We start from the raw sequence: 22986 nt of genomic DNA, 5'->3' as shown, positions 1-22986 counted from the left end.
CTCTAACAGGATTTCTATCAGGAATACTGCTGCTGCCACCGTGGGGTCTAAACCCCAACCTCTGTCTTTCCTTCTCCAAGTCTAGGGATTCCCTATCTAAGGCCAGCTGTTGCTGTTTAAGCTTCAGTCTGGTCTCTTCAACCCTCAACTTTTTGAGTTCCCTTTCTAACAAGTTATCCTCAGGGTGGGAGGGTTGGGAGCGCTTAGACACAGAATACAAGTTGGAAACTACAGAGGGGGATCTGTCCCTAACTGACTGGACCCTAGAGACTTGTCCTCTAGGAATAAAGGCTTCCCTACTGTGATGGGAACCTCCATTACTACCCACATTACTGGGTGTGCTGCTAGGGGGCAGATCCTGTTCAGAACCCTCCCTACCTTTCTCAAGGTGCTCCCCTGAGTCAGAATGGGAACCTTCTATTAACCTCTCATCTGATGTGCCAGCTTGGGACTCATCATTTACAATAAGCATGTTAAACAGAAATTCTTTTGTAGGGTTCTTTCCTATCACTAAACCTCTATCTAAGCAGAGACTCCTTAGGCTCTTGTAATTCAAATTGTCATAAGTTGTATTGACCATTTTAAGAGCTGAATCTACTACAGACATGATAGCAAAAAGGTTTAGAAATAGTGAGAAGGAAGAAAAAGTTTCAAAACTTTTTAAAGAAAAGAGAAAAAAAAGTTTTCTAACTTTTAGAAAACTTTTAGAAGTCTTAGAAAACTTTTCAGAACTTTGTAAAAAGTTTTAGAGAAGAAAAGCAAAACTTTTTGGTTAAGTGTACATACACTGAACTGTTTTGTATATGATTCTCTTATAAAAATAGTACACAATGACAAAGTGGTAAGTAGTTACAAGTACTTATCCCAACGCTGCACAACCAATGTAGGTGGCTGGCCTGGCTTGTAGTGGGTACCAGAGGTACTTACAACTTGTGCCAGGTCCAGTTATCCCTTATTAGTGTAGAAGAGGTGTTTCTAGCAGCTTAGGCTGCTATGTGTCCCAGTGACACATAGACTAAAATAACGTATATACAGTGAAATATGGGGGTAACATGCCAGGCAAGATGGTACTTTCCTACAAGGATGAAGTCTTTTTGGTCCTGAGACTTCAAGGAACAGAAGGCAAGCTATATCCAAGCCCTTGGAGAGCACTTCTCGGCAGAGCCAGAGGGCAGCAAGGCAGCAAGGCAGCAGGGCAGCAGTCCTATGCAGAAAAGCAGTGAGGTGAGTCCTTTGGGCACCAAGGCAGTTCCTCTTGGCAGGTTGCAGGGTCTGGTTCAGAGATTCTTCACCAGTGGGATCTTGTCCAGAAGTGTCTTAGTCTATAGGGTCAGAGGCCCTGTTTAAATACCCAAAAAGTGGGGGAGAATTCAAATAGTAGCTTAGACCTGCACCAGGTCCCCTTTCATTTCCATCCTGTCTGCCAGGATCCCAGTAGGGGGGTTGGCAGTCTATTGTGTGAGGGCAGGCCACTGTCCTTTCAAATGTAAGTGTCAGGCCCTCCACCCTCCCAGGCCAGGAAGACCCATTCATTATGCATATTTGTGCAGGTGTGACTGACCATCCTGTGTTTGGGGTTGTCCGAGTGAAATGCACAAGAGAGCTGTCAAGTAACCTAGCCAGATGTGGATTGTAAGGCACAGAAGGATTTAAGTGCAGGGAAATGCTCACTTTCTAAATGTGGCATTTCTAAAATAGTAATATTAAATCCAACTTCACCAGTCAGCAGGATTTTGTATTACCATTCTGGCCATACTAAATATGGCCCTGTTACTCCTTTCAGATCAGAATCTACCACTCACACAGTATATGAGGGTAGCCCTAATGTTAGCCTATGAAAGGAGCAGGTCTCACAGCAGTGTAAAACGAATTTAGGAGTTCTACACTACCAGGACTTATAAACTACACAGGTATATGTCCTGCCTTTTACCTACAGAGCACCCTGCCCTAGGGGTTACCTAGGGCCTACCTTAGTTGTGACCTTTAGGTAGAAAAATGGGAGTTTAATACTTGTCAAGTACTTTTAAATGCCAAGTCGAAGTGGCAGTAAAACTGCACATACAGGCCTTGCAATGGCAGCCCTGAGGTATGGTTAAGGGGCTACTTACGTGGGTGGCACAATCAGTGCTGCAGGCCCACTAGCAGCATTTAATCTACATACCCTTGGCACATGTAGTGCACTTCACTGGGTACTTACAAGTAGATCAAATAAGCCAATTGGGTATGAACCAGTCACCATGTTTTAAGGGGAAAGGGAAAACCAGCAAAAACAGTGTCCAAAAAGTGGAGAGAATCAGGCAGAAACTTAGGGTTGACCCCCCTAAGGCTGTCAGGTCTAACATTCTCAATATACCAAGTTTTTAATTTTGTCATGGAGAGTACCTGCACACCGATTCCCACGTGTCTTTTTGCCACGCACAGATTTCTCCAGGCTTTATTGAATGAAACTGGTACGGGCCCTGCAGTGCCTATTTAGTGTCAAAAGAAAAGTGTCAGGGGCCAAGGTATTTCACAGGAGGCCACTGCACATTGTACCAGAGCTGCCAAATGCTAGTACCAGAGGTGCTTTCTAACCTTTACATTCCAACACATGTAGCAATGAATTATTCCATGTCACTAAAGCTGTACAAATGGCTTGGGTGAGGTATTGTGATTCTAATTTTAGTGAATGTAGAATTTTTAAACGATCTGCTTTAAAAAAAAAAAAAAAAAATCAGACAGTGCCACTTTCTTGTGACTTATTGAAAATATGTGCTGGTGTTGAAACATAAGTGCTGAAAAAAAGAAATTGGATGTGTGGTCTTGCAACATTTGACATCCGAATTTGGGGTAAACTCAAGTTCTCGTCCGAATGGGAATTTCAAAGTGCATGTATTTGAAGCTTTTGACTTTTAAGAGTTCCCTTTAGAAAATAAGTTGCAGATAATGTTAACATAATGCAGGACTGTTTATTCTTACCTCACAGTAGAAGACAAAACATGTTTGCTTTTTTTGGCATGATTAGGGGTGGTTGTAACTCGCAGGGTTTAACTCAGCGAAATTCTGCGGAGTTACAGAAGAAGCCTGCAAGATTTCACGGAATTCCATCCACAGGCAGAAAATATGCAGCTTGCGCTGCAATTTAGTTCCAGTAGCGTGAGCAGGCCTTTAAATCTGTGCAAAGGGCACCATGCATTGCCCAAGAGCACTCGGCCATTCAAGTTGGCGTTGCTGCCGCTCAAGTAGAAAATCTACTCAAACAGTGGCTAATCTCCTTCGAACTGCAGCCCTCTGACTGTGTCAGCTCACAAACGCTAGCAACTGCCCACGTTAGAAAATCACTCTACGGAACACCAAATCTCGCTCTCCAGCTTGCATATTCTGGAGCCCCGCAGAAGAAAAATTCCACCATGTGGCAACTGGCGGAATTTGTCCAGAACTCCACGTTAAAGAATAACACGGAGGGGCCAAAACTTTCCCAATTCTGCAGGTGGAACTCAATATTTTGCCCATCCCTAATAATGATCTGCCTTTGGTTCAGTAATATTGCACCATCTTCGTGTCCTCAGTAGACACTGTTATTGAAGTCCAGACAAGAAGATATTACTCATATTTTAAAAAAGGCAATAGTTAAGGTGATCAACTTATTTAAATACCCGTTAGATAAATAAATGAAATGTTACTCCAACATTGTAGTCCCTTTTACTTTTACCGACATGTTATTAGGATACGTGCATTTATCTAGCAATTGTTTACAAATTGCATGGCAGCTGAAGCAAGGCTATATTTTACTGCTAGGGTTGCAAATTATATGCAATATTCCTTTAAGTGCCTTCTCCCTGGAATATTACCTCACAAAGTGTCAGTGATGTCATGACCACAGGTCTTGGCTCCTTAGATACAGCCTCTTTTGACTGGTGGACTCGGCATATGAAGAATGCCTGCTTGCGCTGCGTTGTATCCTTTGCGATAACTTCCAAAATAAGGTCTGCATTGCACCTTTTATAACTTATTTTTAACATTTCTATCAAATATTATTATAACTATTGAGTTTGTATTAGTCCGCTTCATATGAGCACAAACTTTATCATTCGATGTGAGACCGCTGTATTTGGAGACTTTGGGGGTCATTACGACATTGGCGGGCGGCGGTAACCGCCGTGCGGCCGCCAATGCGGCGCACTCCCGCGGCCCCCATTACGACATTCCCACTGGGCCGGTGGGGATGAGGCCGCAACATAGGAGCCGGCTCCTAATGGAGCCGGCGGTGTTGCGGCTGTGCGACAGGTGCAGTTGCACCCGTCGCGCTTTTCACTGTCTGCTATGCAGACAGTGAAAAGCTGGCCGGGGCCCTGTTGGGCAGGGGCCCCCAGGGGCCCCTGGACACCCCTTACCGCCAGCCTCTTCCTGACAGTGCAAACCGCCAGAAACAGGCTGGCGGTATGGGTGTCATAATCCCCAGGGCAGCGCTGCCCTGGCGGATTATCACTGCCGGGGCTAAAACAGCGGGAAACCGCCGGCCCCGGAGGTGCGACCGCGGCGCTACCGCCACGGTCTTAATAGGGGCATCCGTACCGCCAGCCTATTGGCGGTACGGATGCCAAATTACCCCTGGCGGTCGGAGACCGCCAGGGTCGTAATGACCCCCTTTGCTTTTTGGCTGGAGATTTGAGAGAGTCCCAATTTTCTTTCAGACCCCCACAAATATGGATGTGATGTTTTTATTTTTTTTTGGCTGAAATTACTTTGCGCTCCTCCTGGTTAGAAATTACCAGTGCTTGCAGACCCGACTCGGAAAAAACACTGCTGGAATCAAATTTGACCCGTCCATGCGAGCATCCCATCCCTAGAACATCTCTCCTTGTCACCTACACTTTGTTTGTTCCTTAGAGGGTAGGCTGATGTGGGAAATGATATGGTTATTTCATTATTTACTAATCACTATGATGGAAATCGTCTACTGCAAACTAGAGTAGTTGTTTAGTTTCTCACATTTGTAATCTCCTATTTGTAATCCCTATCTGTTTGGTCTTTTCTACAGGAACAATTACGTCTAAACAGCATTGTGTGTCAAACATTTGTTTTTTGTTATTTGTGGTCCGTGGGCGGAAATTTGACTGAAAATGTCTGGGATGCCTTTGACACCTTTGTCAGACAACAATTTGAAGATAATACTGACGCAAAGGTAAGAAATTTAGGGTCATTAAACAATACTTAGTGAGGAGCGTCCCAATTTTGGGAAAGTGCGAGTTAATATATAAAATGGTTAGAAGCCTTGTTTTTCTTATATAAAACTCTCATTTTGGTGAACTAGGCGATAATACATTTCAAGTGGGAGACTAGACTACAGAACATTTTTTGTTATTTACAGTACATTTAATCTCTCTCACCTTTTCTAACATATTGAATCTTTGAAAATGGATGATATGTGTCTGTCTCATTGGGGTCTTTCTTGATAACAGATTTGATGCTCATTTAACTTTTAAAGATTTAACATTTTTGACCTGATTTTCACCGGTATTTCTTTTCTTTTAATATTTAATGTGACGCATTTAACGTTAGTGTCTTCTCAAAGAGGTTCTTCTCCACTAGAGCATGGCACTTCAGTTGCCCATTCTGCTATCAGTATAGTTATCATGTGAATGTGCAAGCCTTGTTTCCTTCATCTTTTCCAAATCTCCGAAGATCAGAACAAATATATGACGTTGTAGAAAGTGAATGACAAGGTCGTGATGTCTTTGTTGCATGTGCAGATCAGCTTGTCCTCGGTGTAGAAACCAGGCAGTCTTTGAAAGGCCTTCATCTATTCAGAACCACTGGAAACAATTCTGGGTGAATCAAATGTAATTGTAAATGGATTAATGAGTAAGATAACAAACATTTGAAAAGTGCCTGAAAAAAATGCAATGATTCCCTCTTTAATGTTTAAGTCCCTAGAACAAAGTACAGTGATTCATGCTTGTATGTTTAAGTCAGGAATGACCTAGTTAGGCCATGGAGGAGAGGGTCCAGGGAAGATTATCAGGATAAACACGGACTTTTTGAATGATTTCCAATATTTTATGTGGCTATCCTGAAAATCTGGCTTGGACCTTGCCCTCCTAGGCTGGGCACCCCAGTTTAACAGAATGACTAGTGTGACAGCTGCCAGCGCAAAGGGATTGCTAGTGTATTGTGGGAGTATGGAAGTTTGGCCTAAATGGCTGACTACGGCTTTTATTATCTCGGTGCCAGAAGCTGCCATTCCCTAAAATGTAGTGAGTCAAAGTATTTTTTAGTTTGTTTCTCAAATATCTTTGTGGAAAGTTGTTTCAACTTGCTTGCCATAGGACCATGTATCTTGGAAGTCTGAATGTTTGATTTTCTTTGTTGATCTCGATTATTTATGTGCAGGTAAGAAATTGTGCCTTAGTACTCTTTTTTCAGATCACTACATTCCATACCCTTTAAAACATAGAAGCCAGGCAGATGGAAAGCCCGTGTAATTCCTCAAGGCTTAACAGCTCCAAGGTTTCCAGAGAAACATGGGAAGCAGTTGAAAAAGGAATGAGCTCAGCGGAGCTTGCACGGGTAGCAACTAGGCTGATGTGCATTACCTCTGAAAATACTAGCTGGCCTCCTTGCATGTGCAGTGCTGCTGGAACTGCCAAGAAGCAATGTGGAAGACCACTAAGGTGTGGTGGCTGGGTCAGGGGCGAAAAGCGCACCAGAAACACGGAGAATGGAAAAGTATATGATCAATTTAAGCATTAAGTCTAGAAAAGTACATTTACTTCTCCATATTCATCTAACCTATGATAAAAATAAGGATTACCTGTAGAACATTATACTCAAGAAAAGAAGGGCTGTTTGGCTGGGGCGCAGAAGACAGAGTAGTGAGAATACTAAGTTATGGATACTGCTGAGCTTCTGGCTTATGGTTGGTTCTTCATTGTCACAGGTGATTGGATGTTGAGTTACTCTGCAATAGTGTTAAACTGTTTATCCAGAAAGTATCACTAACCGAGTATAGAAGCCACTCTTGCGATGTATTCATGCTTTCTGGTGTTGCATTGTTAACCATGGTATGGCTCTTTGATTTCTAGCTTCCGGTCACTGGAGATTTATGGGGTGTGTATATGGATTATGACACCAGACGTCTGGAGCCATGGGACCGAATTATTCCCAGTTTCAAATACAGCGAGGAGACCCCATTTTTTGAGATGCTTGTTCCAACAACTGACACTGTACGCTTTGGCTACTTACTGGAAAAATTATTAGCCGTTAAACATTCTGTGCTGTTCACTGGAACAACAGGTGTCGGTAAGGTCAGTATTTCAGAAACGTTTTTCTTCGCCAACGTTCATTCTTTTTATTACTTTAAAACAATCATTTGGCACAAACGCTCACTCGGGGCAGGTTATTAGGAACATGATTTTGTTTTACAGCCATAGATGGAGGAAACTACCAGTCCTCAAAATATTTTCTCTGGAGGTTAGATGTGGTTTATTTCGTTCCGTCTGATAAAATGTTTAGCGTTATTGTCTTCTAAAAATAGATCACCACATTTGTATGTATATATCACTGGAATTTATTCTGGATGTGATCATTTAAAGCTATAATTTGTGTTCAATTAGGCAGTTAAATGACTGAAGAAGGAAGATTGGGATAATGCCTTCTCTTTCACTTAGTTTGTAGCTAATTCTTAGTCTAATATTTTAGCGAGAAATATACACATTTGGGATGAAAGGGTCATGTATGATGGAATTTATGAAACAGTGGTTCACAGCTCCTTAGCTGGCTGTAAGTTTTTTTATTAGAAGTAAACATTAGCGTGTTCCTGCTCGCGGAGAGCTAACCATTAATTTACTAGTGACAGTTATTGTGCAGTTTGTGGCATTCCTGTGCTTTCTGCTGTGGTTTACATAGCACTGAGGAGTGTCTTTTGTTTTCTTTTCAAAGAGATGATGATGGAAGGACATTTGAGGTTATTTGTAGTTGTTGAATAATTCTTAGTTTTTATGGATGTTTCCCTGTGTGCTGCAGGGCTAGCATAGTAAAAATCAAACTGGAGGGGATAGCATAGTAAAAATGGTCTATCTGATAGAGACTTCTAACTGCAGATTCCTTACCTTAGAATTTCCTGGCGTCAACTTGGAATCTGCAATTTTTTGCTGAGCAGTACCCTGCGCGCGCCGTCAGGTAGCATCGTTCACATCCGCATGGCGTCAACGGCGTTGGAGCCGTCTGTGATGTCACGGTAGCATATAAAGGCACCACCCCGGCGCGCATATGTCAGTTCTTTCCCTGCCGCGCTAGTTAAGTGCAGGTCCTCATTCGAGCCACCCTTTTCTTTTTTTGGCAGGCCTTTTTTTTTTTTTTTAACCTTTTTGTCAACACTTTTTTGAGTCTGCGCGAGGATTTCATTAAGGAAGACGGGGTTCAAGTCGTGTGGTGCATGCCATCACGCCATGTCAGTGATGGACCCCCATCAGGTATATCTCTGGTGCCTCGACAGAGACCACGACTCAAAGTTGTGTTCCGACTGCAGGGCCGTGGCCCCGAAAGCTATGAGAGAGTGGTCTCTGAAGCTCATGGCGGCTCGGCAGTCAACTTTGGTTGGAGCAACTCCTAGGAGTTCACGGTCCCATTCGAGGAGGAGGTCGTGGGACCGCTCCAGGAGCCCTAAGTCCTCTTCTTCACACTCAAGCTCCTCAGGGGCACTCAGGGAAGATGCACAAGAAGAAGTCCAAGCGAACTTCGACTTTGTCATGCTCGTCAGTTGATGAGGCATCTCTCGAACGTCGACATTCTGAGCATGGTTCTGCGGAACCAGTGCCAGGGCCTACTTCAGCTCTCGCCCCTTTCTGGGAACTGGAGCAACCCCTGCTCAACTCAGGGAGTTTTACAAAGCCATGTGTCTCATATTGGAGCAGGCCACCCCTGCTGGTGCGTTTCGGGCTCCCCAGAGTTGGCAGGGATCTCATCGGATTCCACACCGGCCACTTCAGCCTCAGCACTGTTGGGGACTCCTGGATCTGATACCGGATCCAGAACAGCACTGAGTGCACACAGTCGGCCTCCTCAGGCGTCGTTCCCGACGTTGACGTTCCCTGCTCTGCCAGAGCCCACCGGCGGTGAGGAGCCCCATCCTCACGCCAGATGATCCGGAGCTGGAACGACGTCGTACAGCGCTGATTCCAACTTCGATGGCGCCAACAGGGGCCAGGTCGGTGCCTGAGGCTTATTTTGATATGCCAGGTACAGGGGAGGAATGGGAGTGGTCCCATGACCCTTTAGGATATGATTTGGAGCATATGGACTGGTATGAGGAACTAGGGGAAGCTAGTGGACTGGATACTTCTCCAGATACTGGCATGCCCTTACCTTCTAATGTGGCTACAGAGGAAGGGGCTTCATATGTTATAGTGGTTCATAGGGCAGCTGAGGTCTTGGACATAGATTTGCCTACGGACTAACCTCCTGACTGAGGTGCTTCAGCCAGGGGTTTCCACATCGGAACTGATGTTACTCTTTAATGACGTCCTCACTGATGTCCTGCTGGGAACATGGTCCAAATCCAGCACCCGGGGTCCTGTTAATAGGACAATCAGCTGCTGCCATAGACCAGCTCCCAATGATACTAGTTTCCTCACCCAACACCCTACCCCAGAGAGCTTGGTGGTCCAAGCCTCCACTTCCCATGGTGCCTTCCCTTACACTCCCCCCTATAGGGAATCCAAGAGGCTGGACCAACTTTAGAAGAAGATGTTTTCTTCCTCCAGCTTGGCATTGAGGTCTGTAAACACCTCATGCCTATTGGTCCGTTTTTCCATACTTTATGGGATACAGTGGCACAGGTGCTGCCTCAAGTTCCAGAGAGCATACGGGACACTCTCTCACAAGCTGTTATGATTAGATGTGGTTTGGACACGACCCACTCGCTGGGCAGAGCGATTTCATCAACGGTGACCCTTTGACGCCACGCCTGGCTTCGTACTTCTGGCTTTTTGGGGGATGTCCAGGCGAACCTTATGGACATGCCTTTTGATGGCTCATGCCTATTTGGAGAAAAGGCAGACTGGGCTCTTGAGCGGTTCAAAGACTCTTGGGCTATGGCCAGATCCTTGGGCCACTCAGCGCCCGCTTGCCAACAGTCTGCCTTTCATCCCTTTTAAGGCTTCGAAAGGGGTGTGGTACCAGGCCAGCCACCAATCAGCCACCATCCACTGTCAACTCAACATCCAGTACGAGGACAAGGTTGTGGTACCTTCAGACTCAGAGGGTCTGCCAGAGGTCGCCCACCACCCAGCTGCCCTCCTCCACAGCGCCCAAGGCCTCCTAGTATGGTTCTGCAAGATCACTCATGTCCAATTGGAGGGAGGAACTGGCGGTCCATAACATCGGACAAATGGGTTTTGCAAATCATACAGAAGGGCTAGTCCCTCCCCTACCAGTTTTTCCTCCTTCAATGCCACCATTAAAAGAACGTCTGATGGAGGATCATTTACTCGTGCTCCATCGCACAGCAGTTTGGACGAAGCTGGTGGTGCTACCATGTACTTTCTTATTATACAGAGTTCTGATTAGTTGGGGTGCTAATGTAGAAAGTGTTATTTTACGATCGTATCTCTTAGGAGTCGTGTACAAACACAAGTCGTTTTTTGTGTAATGCCTTGTGTATAATGCAGATTATTTTAAAAATAGTTCTTCTGTAATAGGGAGCCCATTATAGGTCTTCAAACTACTGACGATGTGTCTCCGGGATTTACAGGTAGAATTTATCTTACTCCAGCTTTTTTAATTCTGTGGAGGTGCTTCATAACTGAAACTCATACTCCTTAGTGCAAGCCACTGGACTAACCCAATTGTTATATGACAAGAAAACTTGTTGCCTGGAACCATCTGTGGTAAACCTAGATGCGGAAAATGCGACTTAATCCAGCTGTTACGGCCTATAATTGACTAGCAGTCTGCTGAAATATTTAATATCTGATCAGGAGAAAATCCTCTCACAACCTACCCTCCGAGAGTCCAACCAGGATTGTTGAATTGAGCATGAGATATTACCCAGTCCTAAGCTATACTAGATACCATACCACACACCACTGACCCTAAATGAGGGTCTCCTTACATCTTTAGTGACAGTGTGATTTGATTGATTTTTATTGTGAAAGTGAAAATATATTTATCTGATAGAGTATTTTTATTTTTTTAAATTGAAATTGCAATATGTTTTTATGAATATATAATTTTGGCTATAAGCATGATCAACATAGTTATACAACAGTGGAGTGAGTAAAAATTATTTTAATGAGTTGTATGCACTAAATGGAGAGATAATTTTAAATATATACGTTTTGCAGTTAAGGGTATATATTTGTGGATTTTCATATGGCTATCTAGTATGTGAATTTATAGTGTGGTGCATTTCCTATTCTCTGAGCTGCATAACTGTGCCCCAGTATAGATAGGTGCACAAAAGCCAATTTGACACTGACCGCAATGGAGCCTGAATTGGATGCACCAACCAGGCTCATCCTGGTAAAATTATTTCACCTTCTGACTTTAGCCATTTAAGTCCCATTCCTCCACAAGAGTATAATTTTAGCGGACCCCTGAGGACCTTAAATGAGGCAATTGGAGACTCACGGGGTGTCAAGCGAAGGCCAACACCAGGGTTTAGTACAGATCCAGTTACCACTGGTTAGCTGGGCAGTTTCAGGAAAGGTTTTTGTAGCTTGTTGTAATCCTGTAGCTTGCACCAAAGGCCAGCTTTATGATCCTTCTTTGTCCTGGGTACAAGAGAAAGCAGGTCCAGTCCTTCATGGCTTTTCTGAGGTCACGGACAGCAGGTACAGTCCTCTTTTCTTCTTCCTCGGGCCCAGGAAGTGTTCTGCAGTGAGTGCCTGGAGATGCCGCATTTATGCTTGGCACAAGCTTCTGGGTGAGAATGACTCGTGAGCACACCCTAAACAATGGGATAAGAGTTCCTGGGGTCACCCGTACCCACCTTGGGCATTTTCAAGGTAGTGAAAGTCTTTGGCCACACTAAACATAGTCGCTGAGGGCTGGGGGTTTTGTGGGGCATGTACTATGGTACTCCTAGTCTCCTCCCACATCTAACATTAAAATCCCAGTTTGGGGCAGCCCCTGCACCCACATTAAAATCAGAGACAAATGTCTAATAGAACAAAGCAGGACTTATCAGCATTCAGACAGTAGATACACAAGAATTATCTTGCTATCCTGTTCCTGTCCTTTCAAGTCTGCCCAAAGTTTTATATGTAAAACCCAGAGAGAGAATTCTGGTGGGACAAAGCAGGTCCTTCCGCAACCAGACAAAACAGACACACAAGAATTATTCTGGCATCCTGTCTTCTGCCTTTTAAGTGCTCAAACACGTTATAAATACACCCAGCAGAACCACCAAGCAGGCTTTGATACTCAAGTTGGATTTGACACTGCAATGTCAAAGGCTTTCCCCAAAACTAACTATCTCCATGTTTTCCCACTATATTGCCCCAAGGGCTGCTAAACATCTCCTTTGCATACAGACGTACCATTGAAATCAGACCTAAGTTCTTTCCATGTTCTCAAGCTGTCCTTTAGTCCCTTTTACAGTTCAGTAAAATGGGACTTGTGCCTATGCTCCATTATTTTCCTGGTTTGTTTCTTGGAAAATGAACTCCTAGTGAAATGGCACTGGTTTCAAAGGTCAATGGCTGAGAAAAGACTGCAAGTGCAACAGCATAAACTTCAGTGCCTCAAACGGAACCTTACTTCTCGATGAAAGACTGTCTTTTTTACGTATGAGCTTCAATTCCTAATATTTCTACTTCCAACTTTGTGACAACTTCTTGAATGCCTCCATGCAATCCTCTGTGTCTCCGAACGACGCAAATATAAATCATCTAAATAACTGATGATAAGAAACGTTACATTTTCTACCATTACCAAATCACCTGTCAAATATTTTGGATATGACTCTAAATACCACACAGTCCCTAGGCAGTCCCTGGGCACAGATAACAATACTTCTTATCCACCCAAAATCCTAGCAGATGTTGATTGTTGGGGTGCACTGCCAAGTGCCTGAAAGCCCATATGATGTCTGCTTTGCCCATTAGGGTTCCCATACCTTTTTGAATGACCATCTGAGCACTTATTGCTTTGTATGGGATGGTTTGCTGAATTTTCTTCAGGATAGGACAAGTGATAAAATATCCAAAAGAGTCAACACCGGAGCTGCAGGGACTTTAAACACCTGGTGATCTGCCTCCTGTTGTGCCAATGTTATGTAATTCCAAAGAAGACTTGCCTCCGTGCAGTAACACCGTGGCCCTCCCTAATGGCTGAGGTGGTAAAGGCTTCGCCAGCTCACCCCAATATCCAGGGATGTACAAAATCCCCCCATTCTAGGTGTTGACACCAGTGAGGGACACGTAAAGAAAGAAACCCCACTGTAAGATGTAAGGTTGTGGGATGCAGACGCTGTCAATAAAGACAAGAAGGCAAATCCAAAAGGCAAAAGGAAGCCTACATGAAGTGTAGTATACAATAACAACCTTCAAACTAATGACACACATTTGCATATGGAAACTAGTTTCAGTGATCTAGGTAAAAATAGATTCCCATATTGTGAGAAATTGGGCTTTTGGTTGAGGGGGTAAAACTGTATTCAAGCAACAGTCACAATCTATGTCAGGGTGAACCACAAGGAGTCACTAAATTACCCTGTGCTTTACCCTCTAGTAGCCTGGCACAAAAGCAGTCAGGCTCAACTTAGAGGCAATGTGTAAAGTATTACTGCAGCACACAAACAGCAATAAAGTGAAAACACCACACGAAAAATGCCACACCAGTTTTAAAATAGAGTAAAATGTAATAAATTATTTGACAGTAAACTGACAAGAATCCAATCAATAGGACTGGATATATACAATTTTAAAGGTTTCAGGTCAGTATATGGCCTAAAAGCACAACGCGCCACTCGCAGTTCTCTGGTCATGCAAGTCACAGGCTCAAATTGACCGCAGTGGAGTGCATGCCAGATACAGGGACTAGGTTAGTCGCTCTGAAAAAGTTGCCCTTACCCTCCAGGTCGAAGAGTTCTATTTGTGCTGGAGGAGGCCGAAAGTAGCAGGGAAAGCGATGTGGGTGGTTGTCACTGTAGCGCAAAGAGCAGGCTGGGCATCATGGATGGTTGTCGCTGTAGTGCAAAGATCCAGTTGGACAACGGAGATGGTTGTTGCTGGAGAGGCGGGCTGGCTTTCACTGCGGGCTGTCAATGCTGTAGAGCAAAGTGCAGATCTTGCGTTGCCAGTCGTTTCTGCCGGCCGATGTAGCGCAAACAATCAGGTTCACCAGAGGACTGCGATGGTGGTCGGTATGGGAGGCAAGATCTTTTCGAGAACGGGCCCGTTCACGGTTACCAAGAGCCCAAAGCTTCAGGGATTCTCCTTTTCTTCAAGGAGGAGCTCAACTGATGCCACGTAAAGGGTCCAGGGCTCAAAAGGCACCTCTTGCGGATCAGGAACTCACTCCATCAAAGGCAAGCAGGGCCCAGGCAGGTCCAGTTTCAGGTCCAGGCAGGACCAATTGTAGCAGGTCTGCTGGGCAGTTGCAGAGAGGCCTCTGGAGGTTGTTTTGTGTCTGTAGCTCAGAAAAGGAGATCACTCAGTTGACCTTTGAAGTCACTTCCTTCTCAGAAAGCAGGCAGGCCTCAAGCAGCAGTGTAGTCCTCTGTCAGCAGGGCAGTCCTTCTTCTGTAGTATCCACGGGTTGATGTCTGAGGGTCCCATTCTTATACTTGTTGCCACCTTTGAAATCAGAACAGCTTCTGGAGTTTTTCCTCACAGAGGTTTCTGGAATTTCCTGCCTCTCTGTTCTGGTCCCAATCTGTCTGGGGGCACAACAGGCTAGAATAAAGTCCTTTGTGAGTGTGCTGGTCCAGCACCTTAGGCGTGGAATTGTGGTAGATGACCGCTAAACCCCCCCAATAAAGCCAGGATGGCCAATCCTGCCATCACCCAGACTCTCTGTTGTGATACTGTCTGTGAGGAGTACACAAAGCCAACTGCCAACTACACCTAGTTATGTGACCCAGGATATTCCTACCTGACTCCCAAACAAAAGTTATCTCTTATTAAATGTTCTAGGAAAGTACCCTCTTTCTTGGTATGGTTACCCCCATTTTCTGCCTGTTGTCAGTGTGTTTGACTGTGTTCACTGGGATCCTGCTACCCAGGACCCCAGTGATTATGCTCTCTCCCTTCTAACTTGGTAACCTGTACCATTTTCACCCCACATATGGCATACTGGTGCCCCCATGTAAGTCCCTAGTAAATGGTATACAGGCACCCAGGGCATTGCAGTACCAGGGGATACCCATGGGCTGAGGCATGTATTATGCCACCCATGGGGAGCCCAGGCAAAATGTTATGCAGGCCTGCCATTATAGCCTGAGTGAAAGGGTGCATGCACCCTTTTTCTCTACAGGTCACTGCACCAGGTCACTGTAAGTCACCCCTATGGCAGATCCTCCTAGCCCAGAGGGCAGGGAGCAAGTACCTGTGTGTGAGGGCTCCCCTGCAGTAGCAGGGGTGCCTCCATGAACTCCAGTGCCATTTTCATGGACTTCGTGAGTGCGGGGACGCCATTTTATGCGTGTACTGGACATAGGTCACTACCTATGTTCAGCTATATGATGGTAACTCTGAACCTTTGGTATCAAACATGTCGGATTAATACCACAATACTGTTGCCAGTATTGGAAGTATGACTCCATGCACTCTGGGGGCTCCTTAGAGGACCCTCCAGCATTGCTCCTACCAGTCTTCCAGGGTTTTCTAGGCAGCCCAAACTGCTGCCACCCCTCAGTCAGGTTTCTGCCCTCCTGCTGCTTGAACAGCTCAGGCCCAGGAAGGCAGAACAAAGTATTTCCTTTGGGAGACGGGGGTAACACCCTCTCCTTTTGGAAAGAGGTGTTATATGGCTTGGGAGGGGTAGCCTTCCCAAGCCACTGGTATGCTTTGAAGGGCACATTTGGTACCCTCTGTGCATAAACCAGTCTACACTGGTTCAGGGACCTCCAGTCCCTGCTTTGGTGCGAAACTGGACAATGGAAAGAGGAGTAACCACTCCCCTGTTCAACACCACCCCAGGGGTGGTGCCCAGAGCTCCTCCAGAGGGTCCCTGGGTTCTGCAATCTTGAATCCAAGGTTGGCAGGGACCTCTGGGAGCATCTGAGTGGCCAGGCCAGGCAGGTGACGTCAGAGCCCCCTCCTGATAGGTGGTCACCTGGCTAGGTGACCAATCCCCCTTTCAGGACTATTTAGGGTCTCTCTCTTGGGTGGGTCCTCAGATTCAGCTTGCAAGATTCCAGTGGACTCTTCTGCAACCTTACTTCGACTTCTATCCACTGGACCCTTCAGGAACCGACAATCTGCATCCATGAAGAAGTCTCTTCCTGCAACATTGTTTCCATGGCTCCTTATAACGTCTGCAACATTTCCCTGGCTGTATATCCTCTGAGGGTGGAAAGTCTTCAGTCTGTATGAGAAGTAAGAACGAATCTCCCTTGGAGTGAATGAGTAATTCACCTGCATCTGCAGGCACCTACTGCAACGACGACCGGCTGCATGGATCTCCTCTCATCCTGAGCTGCGTGGATCCTGCATCACGGGTGGTGGTCTGGAGTAGTCTCCTTGGTCCTCTCTGCCAGCTGTCCAACTTTGGTGGAGGTAAGCCCTGGTCTTCCTATGCAGGACAGTTGTTTGCATCTCCTCCAAGGGATCTTCAGGCTGTGGGTTGCTCCAGCCCCCAGCTCTTCTTCCTGTGACGCGCAGCCTTCTGCTTGGTTCTCCTGTGGCGTGGGACCCTTATCCCGTTGTGCTGTGTAGGCTCTTCTGCGACTCCTGTATCCCTGTCCTGTGGGACTCCTGGGGGAGATGTCTTTGCATCTTTGGGCTCTCTGTGTCGCTGAGGGTCCCCCCTGACTCTCCCTCGTGGGTTGAGTCCTCCTGGGCCTTGTTGGTCCCCGGCAGCTCCACTTTTCGCCTTCCGTGCATTTGCCTTTGCCAAGGATTGTTGGTGGAAATCGCGCACTGACACCTGACTGCAGTTCTCCTTCCAGCGTGGTACATCATCTGCATCTCTCAGGAACTCTTCTCTGGCACCAGAGCTGCAGTGCTGACCTTCTTCTCATCACCGTCAAACAACTCCTGCAACTACAGCTGGGTGGGTAGTAGCTTGCACTCCTCCTGAACTCCACTGTGACTTTTGGACTTCGTCCCCTCTCTCCTCAGCTTTTCCTCTCCAGGCATTCACAGCTAGTTTCTTGCAGACTTGTCTGGGTGTCTTCTTTTCTTCTTTTCCTTCCATTTGGGTGGTTTGGGGAACTACCAGTGATTTACTCCTTCTTTCCTGGTCGCTGGGGGGGGGGGGGGGGTTTCTAGTATTCCCAGCTCCCCTCTGCACATTCCACTTACCTAGGTGTGGGGGTCCTGTGTTCGCATTCCGTTTTTTTTTTAATATGGTTTGGGCTCCCCCTAGGGTCACTATTGTCTAATTGCATTTGCACTGTTTTCTATCACTTTCTATGTCTATTGCTGATAACTAGTGTATATATTTAGTGTGTTTCTTACCTCCTATTGGAGGGTTGCCTCTCTAGAACTTTTTGGTTTTGTGTCACTAAAATAAAGTACCTTTATTTTTGTAACACTGAGTGCTTTCTTTCATGTGTGTGAGTGATGTGTGACTACAGTGGTATTGCATGAGCTCTGTATGTCTCCTAGATAAGCCTTGGCTGCTCATTGACAGCTACCTCTAGAGAGCCTGGCTTCTAGACACTGCCTACACTACACTAATAGGTGATACCTGGTCTTGGTATAAGGTGTAAGTGTCTTGGGTACCCACCACACACCAGGCCAGCTTCCTACATTGATGGCAGCAGTGGGAAAAGCACTTACAATTGCCTTACCACTCTATCACTTGGTATTTTCCACAGGAAAGGCCACTTACTAGTTAAGGGTATGCACTTTACCTAGTATCAGGGAAATAGTCTCTTGGGTTTGGGTAAGCTAGGGGACTATGCATAGCCCTTACTCCAAACTTCTTTGGGGAGACTTAGAGTAGCTAGCTGACATGTGTTCAGCAGAGCACACATCTCAGGCCATGGATTCTCCCTATGAGAACATGACCTTCCAAGAGCTTAGGGAGATGTGTGCTGAGAGAAAGCTGAAGACTGGGAGAATTCCCAACAAGACTCTACTTCTAGGTCTGCTCTTCCAGGATTACCAGGAACATGCTGATAGCCAGGTGGAGGAGGAGGATGAAGTAGATTCGGACTCCCCCAGTACTAGAAAAAGAAAATGTATCTACTCTGGTGGGTCAGGAGGAACCCAGGGAGGCTCAGAGGAACTCTAGTCACACCCTCAGTCCTGCTAGGAGCACTGTTAGCAATGTAAAGGGGGGTCACACCAGTAGGTCCACCTTTGTCCCTAGAGGGTTGGTTGAGAGGGTGTCCAAGTGTAGAAATAGATCCTCCTCTGCCCACTCTCACATCTCCTCAGTATCTGAGGGGACCCACTGTTCAACTCCAGGGGAAGATTCCCTAGAAGGGGAACTCAGGCAACTGAGACTGGAGGAGGCCAAGCTGAGGCTGCAGCAGCAACAGCTAGCCCTAGATAGGGAGGCCTTGGCAGTGGAGAGAGAAGCAGGAGTTGGGGTTAGCACCCAATGGTGTCAGCAACTTGAGTTTCAGGGAGCCTAGGGTCAGGGAGGACTCTTTTGATTCTAGAAACTTGAACTTAGGTACCCACCACACACCAGGCCAGCGTCCTACAAATGTAATAAGGAAACACAAAGTTATCCAATGGGAGAATTGACTTTGCAGTAGGAAAAACGTATTTAAGAGTTTTTCACTAACAGAATATATAAAACTTAAACGTACATGTCCAACTTTTTAAATACATCGCACCCTGGCATATGGGCTGTTTAGTGCCTTTCCTAGGGGTGACTTACATGTATTAAAGAGGAAGGTTTGGGCCTGGCAAAAGGTTTATTTTGCCAGGTCGACATGGCAGTTTAAAAATGTACACACAGGCTACAAAGTCTAACCTGAGCCATGTTTAAAAAAAGTCTAATTAATTGGGTGTCGTAATAAGTGCTGCAGGCCTCCTAGTAACATTTAATTTACAGGCCCTGGGTACATGTAGTACCACTTTACTAGGGTCTTACTAGTAAATTAAATGCAACAATTTGTTGTAAGCCAATGTTAACATATTTAAAGAAGAGAGCACAAGTCCTTCCACATTGGTTGTAGTGTTAAAGAGAACAGAGTCCTAAAGCCAACAAAAAAACGAATTCAGAAAACAGGAGGTTTGAAGGCAATAATTTTGGGATGGGTGAATGAATAAATTAATCTTTGCATGATTAATTAAAATATTTGCAAAAACACAACACAACATAACATTTCTCTAAGGCTGCTACAGATTTAAAATCACAAGTTTAGGAGTGACCCTGCAGAGAGGGCCAGTTCCAGCACATATGATCAGTGAAAATATAAATTTTTCGTTAAAGGTTGATGTATTATGTCATTTACATTCTGTACCACTCCAGTATTAGTGACTATTGGGTTTTTCAGCCCATAACACCTTAAAAGGTCTAGATATGTTAGACGTCTTTGAGCCGTAGACTTGTGCTGAGTTTCCAAATTGATACTGCAGCCTTTATTGTCGGGGGGAAGTCTTGTCTGCAAGCATTGACGTAATTTCAGTGTTTTCTTCTCAGAATGTCAAGCAATTCAGCTACCCAATGGCCATTCTACAGTTGTAAGATCCATTTGCGAATGTAAATGACTGCCATTTGTGCTCCCAGGCGCAATGTGTGCACACTTATGTGCAAAAGGTTAATAGATCATACACCATGAAGTAGATTTGCCTTAATTGTATCCATCAGGCACAAAAATAAAAAAAATAAAAAAATTCGCAAACACTATTAAGCTAAAGAGGAACAAAACCCTGTGATTTTAGTCAGAGAATGCGTTAAAAAACAGGAGTACCCTGGAGAGGGCAGTTGAGGTCTTTGCAAATGTATTGACCATGCGTTTATATGTCGCTTACTAACCATGACGAGGCGCTGAACTAACACTGTCAAAATGTTGGCTTTGTAATGCCCCACCTTAAATGCCCGTGTGAACCTTTGTAAAACAAGGTTGCAGTTAATACACATTAAGGTTGGAAACGTTCCCCAGAAATTGCCCTGTTTTTATGGGTAGGAGGTGAAAAGATGTCTCCACTTCGAAATTGTTTTCCATGCGGTGGAAGAAGGATGGATTTGGGATTAGAAGTAGGCAGAACTGAAAAGCTATGATTTTTTTCTTTTAAGATGTTGTTTTGTTTTTACACATCAATGACCTTAACATTACTTAGTAGTCTGTGTCCTGTACATTAAACTTACAACTGCCTCGAATCAATAGTTCGTTGCCCCCCTTCCAGATATATACCATGCCTATGACTCTACTAACGGCCAACATGTCAAATGGGGAGGCTCATATGACATGTTGGCCTCTAGATCCCGCCTTTGTAGTATTCTTTACTCCCCAGGAGGTTGTAGTGCATACTCAATTATCCTCCCAGCTTCAGAGTACAGAAAAGCAGGCTTGGACTTTTCATACTATTCACACCTCCTGGTTTTAACAATGGGGCCTTTGCTCCCTGACGATGGCTTCTGGTCCCTTGAATAGCTAGGATGCGTATACACTTCAAAGCATAGCCCTAGGGATTTTTCAGAATGCCAGAAAAATGCGTAACTCTAAGAAAGTGGTAGAATTTACGATACGTGCAGTTAGTCGTGTTTTCTGAGCATTCACCGCGCATTGATTACATTAAATTACAGCGACACCGAGGCATTTTTAATCAGTCTTTCTGTGCTCCTGGCCATTTAGCTGACGCTTCCCGATTTTTAAATGCCAGCCATCTGTAGATACTTCAATAAGCCTTGAACAGATGCTGCAGATTTAAGCCATTGTCTGGAATGCCAACAGCCATGACTAGAGATGAGATCAGAAAAGGGCTTCGCAAAGAAAACCGACATAAAGCATGTGGGATTGGCAGATCCTCATAAGAGCTTCGACGGAACCAGGAATGAGCACGAAGAACGTCCTCCGCGCGCCCCTGCAGCTCGCCTTCACCTGCAGCAACTACGTCGCTTGCAGTTTACTAGCCCTTTGGGCTCTGTTGCAATACCAGTGATTTCACAAATCTGACTTCTAGTCTTTTAGCAAAAAATATGGCATTAGATTTTGCTGTATTTGTAGCTGAGTATTTGTGTTTGTAAGTTTGCTAACGTGCGGCAGCCTTGAGATTTCATAAAGATCGTTTGCCAAAAAGGTGCGTTGGCCCCTCGTGTCATTTCATGTGATGCCGTCGGTGATAAAGGGTGTGTGATGTCTCTCCACTCGCAGTGGAAGAACGAAACTGGAGGGGGGGCGGCTGCAAAGAATATATAGACCTCCCGCCCTTCCCGGATTCACTCAGACCAGGTGCTGTGCTGGCGATAGGGGCGTGTTGGGAGGGGGAGGAGGCTGGAGCTCTGGGGCCCCGCCGCATCGCGGGGGTTGCGGGGTCCTTTGTTACGCCAGTGTCCACTCCCCCATGACTGAGGTCTGTTTAATACCATCAACACTGCTATAGAGACCGTAAGGATTTAAAATCGGTACTGCCAAAGAAGGAGGCCTGCTCGGCCTCAGCAGGCCTGCATCTTAGCTCTTGTTCTGTCAAAGCAAGGACACGTCGACTGCAGTGCTTTAAATGGGCCGGTACTGAGTACCGACACTTCTTTATTTTGAGAGGGAGAGTAAGGGCATATCTCAGGAAAAACGTAATACTTTTAATTGGAGAGTACTGTCACTTCTCAGAAACAATCAGGTACTCTATTACAGAGTACCTGCACTTCTATTTTACCATTTAAAGCACTGGTCGGCTGCATAAGCAGGTAATTTCATTTAATTAGGGGAAACTGCAGTGAGATGCTATGTGAAAGGTCCTTTCACACTGTGCACATCCTGCTTGTAAATACTTAACAACAGGGGCGGGTGCATGCAGCGTATCAAAGTGTAGTACGTACAGTGACACCAGAACCTAAGCGTGCAATGGCCCACTCCACCCCATTGTTTGTTCTACTCTCCACATGGAAAGAAAGGGCATCGGTTTCCTTCCTTTATTGTGACAAAGCCCAGGGCACAGGGGCGGCTCCTCCATTTGGGCAGAGGAGCGTTGTTACCCCGCCAGCAGCGGCTGCTGCAAACCTTTACAAGGAAACAATAATAAACAGTGTTTATTATCGTTTTCTTATAAAGGGGAGGGCCACGGGGGTGACGAGAAGTGTGCACTCTCCTTCAGAGCGCGTGTGTGTTTGACCGGCCAAACACACATGTGCAGTAGCCTCTCTCAACACAATTGCTGGGCTGGAGAGAGCCTGCACAGGCTCCTAGTCTGCCTGGGAGTGCCCTGGTGCTCCCAGCCAATCCTGACGCTGCTCTGAGCAGCGTCAGGATTGGCCGCAGGATGGGCTGAGAGCATGTGCCTGCCTGCAGTGACGGAAGAGTGAAGTGGCGCGGCGAGGAGCGAGGTAAGTGTTTTTTCATTATTATTTTTTAATTTAAATGTTATTCCTACCAGAGCCCCCTCCATGCCCCCCCCCCCTGTGCTGCGCTGCCCCGTCCCTTCCATGCAGCGCGAGCCGCGACTGCAAGGGCACCCATGCTATGCCGATGCTGCGCATGTAAATCTGCATATTTGTTTTTATGTGAACCTCCCTCTAGTGCAAATCAACATATTTTTAGTATGATCTCGATAAAACTTTACCAGAGATGCCTTTCTACTTACCTATCTGTGTCTGATGCTGGAATTGCATGCTAAAATATATATATATGTGTGTGTGCGTATGTATGTATGTATGTGTATATATATATATATATATATATATATATATATATATATATATATATGTATCTGATAGAGA

General features: G+C 45.5%; 1 protein-coding gene across 2 annotated transcripts in view; it reads left to right on the top strand.

Annotated features, from left to right (window-relative positions):
- The window catches only part of DNAH6 (dynein axonemal heavy chain 6), a 1211389-nt gene that overhangs the window by 597240 nt on the left and 591163 nt on the right, over window positions 1–22986 (top strand). For both annotated transcript variants that reach the window (XM_069236637.1, XM_069236634.1), the window contains exons 37-38: window positions 5021–5164; window positions 7065–7286. In XM_069236637.1, coding sequence (XP_069092738.1) covers window positions 5021–5164; window positions 7065–7286 — 366 coding nt within the window. The remainder of the gene's footprint in view (window positions 1–5020; window positions 5165–7064; window positions 7287–22986) is intronic.

Source organism: Pleurodeles waltl, chromosome 1_2, assembly GCF_031143425.1.
Source record: "Pleurodeles waltl isolate 20211129_DDA chromosome 1_2, aPleWal1.hap1.20221129, whole genome shotgun sequence".
NCBI classification, from domain to species: Eukaryota; Metazoa; Chordata; class Amphibia; order Caudata; family Salamandridae; genus Pleurodeles; species Pleurodeles waltl.
Note: the sequence above shows the minus strand (reverse complement) of the source record. Positions and strands in the feature narration are given on the sequence as shown.